General features: G+C 36.8%; 1 protein-coding gene across 1 annotated transcript in view; it reads left to right on the top strand.

Annotated features, from left to right (window-relative positions):
- LOC109474709 (carbohydrate sulfotransferase 10-like) overlaps positions 1-6,241 on the top strand; it is a 15,066-nt gene extending 8,825 nt beyond the window's left edge. Inside the window, exons 5-7 of the mRNA XM_019775069.1 lie at positions 2,154-2,265; positions 3,296-3,448; positions 4,283-6,241. Coding sequence (XP_019630628.1) covers positions 2,154-2,265; positions 3,296-3,448; positions 4,283-4,531 — 514 coding nt within the window. The 3' untranslated portion in view covers positions 4,532-6,241. The remainder of the gene's footprint in view (positions 1-2,153; positions 2,266-3,295; positions 3,449-4,282) is intronic.
- Positions 6,242-7,265: the final 1,024 nt, after the last annotated feature.

A 7,265-nucleotide genomic window follows, 5' to 3' on the forward strand; every position in this document is an offset into this window, starting at 1 on the left:
GTAATAAAAGATGGCCTTTACTCTCAGTACGGCTAAGTCACTTTTCATCCTTCCAGCCTAATAACTGCTCCCCTTTTATGTGCTAATGGAGTTGTTAGTATATTTTGGACCTATTTTTTCTATGATACATTATGGTCTTGTGGATTTTACAAATAATAAGTAGTTAGTGATTTTGCCCCTGTTATATTACGTTATGATGCTATATCTTGTGATGCTTTTAAGTTATTGAGTGTGAGAAGCATGGGGGTAGGGGCGCCTGATCTGACCGCCGGATGCGCGTTAATCCCAATGCAGGAAAAAAATTTGCCAAACGATGTTTTAATTGTTACCAGGGAGGGGCAGCAACATCAATTTTAAAAGAATAGCCCACCGTGGTACGGTACGTTGGGCGGCATTTTTGTGGGTGGAACGTTGGATACAGGCGACCAAAGGATACAGGTAGCCAACATGCATAAAGTCCCCTTGCCCCAACGAATCTGCTTGGGGATTTACAAATATAAACTGTATTTGTAGTGACCACCTCTTGAGTCCACAGACACATTCTTCATGCGTTCTTAGACTCCAAGTATAAAGTTGATATGACCCTTTCAAAATATGAAATTGTTTTCAAAGTTAATGCACTGTCAAGAGAGGAATTATATAGGTTGAGATTAAAACAGTAGCAAGATAATCTCTTTTAGTAATGTCAAATGGTTTATTTATAAAAGCTAAAGATTATTTCTATTAAAACAGACAAATCCCTGAGGAAATGAAGTATTTATTAGTGGTAGTGGTTAATAGTTATCCTGTTAAACCCCACATCTGTCTTTGGACGTTATTGAGGGTATCAGAGATCTGGATTTTGGAGACTATTTGCAGGAGCTTAATGTCACCAAAAACCAGACTAGAATCCATTTTCTAACACATTTAACCCTGAACAGTACACCTTCCCGGACTGATTAATCTGTACACCTGGGGTTCGCGCGGACCCCAAAACAGTTTTTTGCTAATTTTTAGAAATTATCAACATACTACCAGCTCAATTGCTTTGCAAATTGATGTGTGAACCTCTGAGTTCACATTACGTACAAAAATCATACATTTTGAACTTTTCTTTTTTTTTTGTCAAGAAAAGACAAAAAGAAGAAATACCCGATTTTTGAACCCTATTCAGACCGAGTGTTTTTTTTGAGGCCCGCGCCAACTTTAATCTCAAATAGCGTATGAACGGCTTCAACTAGAACCATGAAATTTTGTGGACACATCTAACATATATCTGAGAAAAATTTCACATTATTTAAATAAGTTATTGATTTTTTGGGTTGCCATGGCATCGGGTTTCTGACAGGCAGTTTTATGAGAAAAATCAGTAATTTTGGCTTAAACATTAAAATTTTCTGGGTTTTATATAAAATAACTGTTCCTTTCTGACATTAATAATATCTTACATAATTAACGATCAGTTAAATCATTCAATATTAATAATATATGCTAATCTGATTACGTCATTGGTCAAAATCCAAGATGGCGGACCATATTATTAGCTCTGACGTCATAATTACACCAAAGTTGTTAGAATTTAAACCATTATCTGAAAGGTCGGTTGCCATAAGATAAGTGCATAAAAATCATATAAAAACGGAAATAAAGTAATGTATAAGAACGCCAGTGTATGATTACGATCGAAAGCTGGCTGGGGCCCGCGCGGACCCCAAAAGAAAATCAGATATAAAAATTTTTAGAAATGGGGGAAACTGAGTTTTTTGCACTGTATTGAGGGACAACTTTGTGGGTTACAATTAGCTGAAATTGCAGAAAAAATCTTTAGAAACTCGCGGACCCCAGGTGTACTGTTTAGGGTTAAAACAATGTAATACACACGCTGCTTCCTTTTCTAGACGGTATTATCAAATTTGCCATTTACAGCCTCAGAGTTCCAGGTAACTCACCTGGGATCAGCAAAGAATCTCCCTGCAATGATTCCCCACTAGGTGGGAAGAGGGTAATTATCAAACAATGGGCAACATGTGAGAAATTTTAGTCCAAGTGTGGTGCTATGTGTTGCAGAGGAGCCAAGACCCACTTTGCAAGAATTTTTCCGAATGATTTAACCTTACTAGTTTTTTGAAAATTACAATAAACCATTATTCTCTTTTTTAATTCATTTGCATTAGACTGGCCTCAGCATGGCGACACAAGTTTGTAGATGTCCCGCTGCGGTTCTGGTTCAGGAAAGAATATCACTCCATGTTGGAGACAATTTCTTTAAACACGTCGATTCCAAAGGTATGGACATGCTTGGTTGGCCGTCTTAAACTTTGACTCTATTCAGACAGGGCTTTTTTGTCATGCTGTGTTTGTGTGTGTTTTTGGGTGGGGGTGGTGAGGCTCTCCCCTCTAACCCAAGAATCAGTTATTGTAGGGCCACTAAATTTTCCCAGAATAGCGTAGTAGTAAAATTAAATGATAACAAGAACTTTGATGTAATTATGACGTCATATTAATACGTCATTTATGTTATTTTTGAGATAAAACCGTCAAAAATTGTATTTTTTCGTTAAACTCGGAGGAATACAACCAAATTTTACAAAAGTGTCCATGCTACAATATTGAGACTTTTTTGGCCAGTAGCAAAACATTGACGTCAATATTTTATGACGTCATGCGTATTTAAGTTCTTCGCCATCTTGGAACGTCAGTCTTGAAATTTTAAATTGCTTTTTTTTTATTCAAAGCGCAATGCAAATGGAGTCAATGTGTTCATAGAAACGTTTTATGAGAAAAAATACAAAGTTGCGATGAAAAATTAGTAAAAAATAAGTTACTCCAGAGCTACTGATACGGTCCGCCATCTTGGATTTTGACCAATGACGTCATCAAATCAGCATAAACTATGAATATTTATTGACAGAAATTATTTATAATTTTAAGAGCTGTGTAATTATAAGATATGCTATTATCTTTAAAAAATATGCTTTAACCAACATTACTGAATTTTCCAAAAATTGCCTGTCCAAAACCCGTTGCCATGACAAGACATTCCATTGACTTATCTAATTTATATGAATTCTGGGTTAGTTTTTAAGAGATTAAGAAATGATTCTGGTCCCCCGGTGGCTTGTTATCATACTACTTGGAACTTTAAGTTTCTTTACAGAGGCTTCGGAAACGCCAACAGTATTTAATGGGTTCATAAAGTTAAGTCTTTTGTGGTTTCATATCTCATTTGCTTAATAATCTGAAAAAAAAAAGATTCGTCTGTCATTAAACTTGATATAATTTAGCGAAGGTATGAGTTTTTTTTCTTTTTTTCCAGCCACACATCAATACATCAAATAAAAAAGATATCGGCAATGAAACATATCCTATTGTTCCATTCCTGGCCTTCATCAAAGCGGTGGGAACTAACAGAACTGACTGGCAAAATCCTCATTGGGAACAAATATCCGATCTCTGTGCTCCATGTCAGGTAGGCAGTTTTCTAAATACATTTTACGTTAAATAAGCTAAACTCCATTTTTTCTCTCCTAAAACCATACTTCGTAAAATTTGATATGGTATAAGCTAAAGATATGTGCTTGTAACTGACGTGTTTGAAAGTTTAATATAGATATACGTTTGTCCACACTCCCTAAAAATAATGACTATCTATTAGATACGAAACGACGAGAAACACCGGGATTTGAGTCTGACACCTTATGTTCATTAGGAGAAAACCGTACCGAGCTGCCGAACTCGCAATTGTGCACTGACAGAAACTAGTATCAGTCCTTCATAAAAAACAATCATTTGCGTTAAATACCAGATACAATACCCTAGTTCCCCGCGAGCTAATTGTAGTGTCGGTCATCTTTGATTTAGACTAATAGTGTCATCAACTTTTAATTTGAGTCTATTTTGCAAATTTAAGCATATATGATGTGATTACTACTGGTGTATGTATGCTTTGTTCCAAGACAACAGGACAGATTATGCTGAATGGCAGGGAGTTTTTTTTAACTACTGTACATTTACAATTGAGTTTGGTATATTTACACGACGTGAGCATACAGATTCTTTAGACCATTTTTAGCAATTTAAACACCATTTAATAAGTACATTAATACTTACAGATGGTGTATTTATATTGGCAATCATCTGAGCTGGAATGGCCGAGTAAAAGAAATTTAGTGTCAATTATAAAAATTATCCCGAAAATGTCTACTTTGCGTTACTTCTATTGCTATTGCTAACCCTTCAGATACTTTGAATTTGAAGTAAAGTGGCAAACCAATTCATGTATGTTTTACGTTCATTTTTTTAGATTGCCTACGACTTCATAGCTCACACGGAGACCTTGGCGGAGGACTTCCCTCTTTTCTTCAAAACCGCTAGAATAACTGGCAAAGACAACCTTCTCCCAGATGTGAGACAAAGAAAAAGTGAGAAACTGTTCTCAGACTTTTACAGGCCGGTCTCGATTGAAGACCTTCGACGGGTCAAGGAAAAGTTCAAGAAGGACTATGATATGTTTGGATACTCTTTTAATGATGATATTAAAGGGATGTTCTAGTAGTTGTGTCCAGGAAAGCAGAAAAATATATTTAAACCTACTATCACTTAAGGTCAACAACACAAAGATTGACAAGTTGATAATTAATAAACATTGCCTTCCTTTACGTAGAACTGAAGAGGTTTTAGGCAACCATGGTAAGAAGGAAAATACAACATAATTCAATCTTACTTAGTTAGTGAGCATATTTTCTTAATTGATATAGCATAACAACTTGGTGTCTAGTGGAACATAAACTTGATATCTTTCATATAAAGTAGGTATATATCTATTCGTGTTAAATATAGCAGTGTGAATCCATATTATTTAAACCTATTTTTTTCTAAGGTCACGTTCCTTTAATTAAGATCCCTTTAACAATGCACGAACGTCGTAATTATGCAAGAGTGTTGTCATCATCTCTGTTGTTATTGTTTTGTACACTCGGCTCAGATTCTATCAAATATGTAAACTTTTAGAGCAAATGTCTGTAAGAGTCAAACAATGGTGGCACCGGTCAAAAATTTGATTTGGCTCATTTTTGCACAGTGATAGTACTTGGTACATAACCCTTCAAAATAGCTTTCTATTTGCTCGAAACCCCCCGTTGCCATGGCAACGGGCCAAAGAAGTTTTCAGGCCATTTGTCCAGATTTTGGCATGTAGAAAACATGGAAATTGGCTAAATTCAGGGCAATAGAACTTATCAGTGCTTTAGAATAACGACAAGAGCAAATTGTACTGACCAGAGCAATGCCTAAACTTGTATGATTTAGCAGTAAAGTCAATGTTCAGTAAAATCTGAGGTCTCGGGCCCTCTGAATACAATACACAGTTTTAATGGTGTAAAAAAGTTGAAATTTTGCCCAATTTTGAAGCACTGTAAGTCCCCAAAGGGAAGAATGTTTTGCTTGAAATTTACACTGCTTAATGAACCACTACAGAGGTATCAGATGAATGCTTGCAAAGTTTGGGTTCTTGTTTCGTTGCTACGCACTTGTCCTTTAAAGTGGGTCAGTTTTCATTATTTTGATAATATGTCATTTTGTCCTATCTTTGAACTGTCAAATATTCCAAACCAAATTGGTTCTGTACTTCAAATTTATATGTAATGTAAAACAATATATAGTCTATAGAATGCATACTTGCAAAGTTTGGGTTCTTGTTTCGTTGCTACGCACTCGTCCTTTAAAGTGGGTCAGTTTTCATTATTTTGATAATATTTCATTTTGTGCTATTTTTGAACTGTCATAAGTTCCAAACCAAAATGGTTCTGTATTTGAAATTTATATATAATATAGAAAAATATGTAGTCTATGGAATGCATACTTGCAAACTTTGGATTCTTGTTTCGTTGCTACGCACTTGTCCTTTAAAGTAGGTCAGTTTTTATTATCTTGATAATATGTCATTTTGTTCTATCTTTGAACTGTCATAAGTACCAAACTAAAATATTTCTGTACTTGAATTTTACATTCATTTATATTTTTTAGAAATTTTAAGATTGATGATTCAAGATGGCAAATAGTTTAATATGCATGACGTCATTTTTGACGTCACTGGTGTTGCTATGGGCAACATAAGTCTTAGTACACCCTAATATTCTATCTGTAAACACTTTTTGTTAAAGTCACGTTGTATACCATTTGGTTTTTAGGGAATATTCTATCTGTACGGTTTTGGCCAATAAAATCACATTAATGACGTCATAGTAACGTCATATTACGTGATAAAGACATCAAAATTGTTGTTACCATTCTTTTAAAATAGTACACCATCATCTAAAAAATTGGTAGTCATACGATATACCTTTTGCGAGTTCTGAAGGGGGCGAGGCGAATGAGCCCTCCCCCCGGTCCCACGAAGCCCAAAAAAGCCTGGTCTAGAATAGATATGGTTAGTGTTACTCTCACTTCCACCTGAGCGTGTGTGAAAAGGTTACTAATCACACTGCGCAATCATCGGATCATCCTGCATAAGTTATGGGACAGTGCCGAAGTCGCGCGGAGGGAGCCTAGACCCTGCAAATGTGCATTATTTGCTGAGATGGGCGGGGGGTGGAGCGTCCAAGACTATCTTCCTGACCTCGCTCTAGAAATCCCGCATTGCCCATACCTACGGGCCGGCCCCACCGTGCTCTTCGGTGTTGCGGATGTCTCCGAAGAAATGGGTGAAGTGATAAGGCGCGCATGCCTTATATGGGGTTGGTTAATTAGGTTATTACGGATGACCAATAAGAGCGCAGTGTAATTAGGTTACTAATCACACTGCGCAATCATCGGATCATCCTGCATAAGTTATGGGACAGTGCCTACGTCGCGCTGTCCTTACTCCCCGTCCCCGCTAAGGCATGTCACCTTATCCTTTCCTACACTTCCATCTGGAAGTATTTCCCCATACTCATCAACTCCCTTACTACATTCAAAGACTGACATATAATGAAATGACTGGGAACACATTTTATTTCAAACTCACTGATATATACGACCCTTTTCTACCGTGTCCGAAACAGTCCTTGAATACCAGCTAAACCAAATCCGTCATCATGTTGCTGGTGCCCATCGACTTTCCATAAGAGTAAGAATCAACTGTTTTTTTCCCGATTGAGGACATAATCCAAAGGGTTGATAGAGAACTGAGTGTCACTGTGTCAACCTGCGGCACAAATGCTGATATTTGTCAGGGCTTGTTTTCTCCGTCCAAGACCTGATCTTAACTCACCTTTGAGCGTCACCCGGGTACACCTCTTAGGTGC

Source organism: Branchiostoma belcheri, unplaced genomic scaffold (assembly GCF_001625305.1).
Source record: "Branchiostoma belcheri isolate BF01 breed outbred unplaced genomic scaffold, Haploidv18h27 scaffold311, whole genome shotgun sequence".
Lineage (NCBI taxonomy): Eukaryota > Metazoa > Chordata > Leptocardii > Amphioxiformes > Branchiostomatidae > Branchiostoma > Branchiostoma belcheri.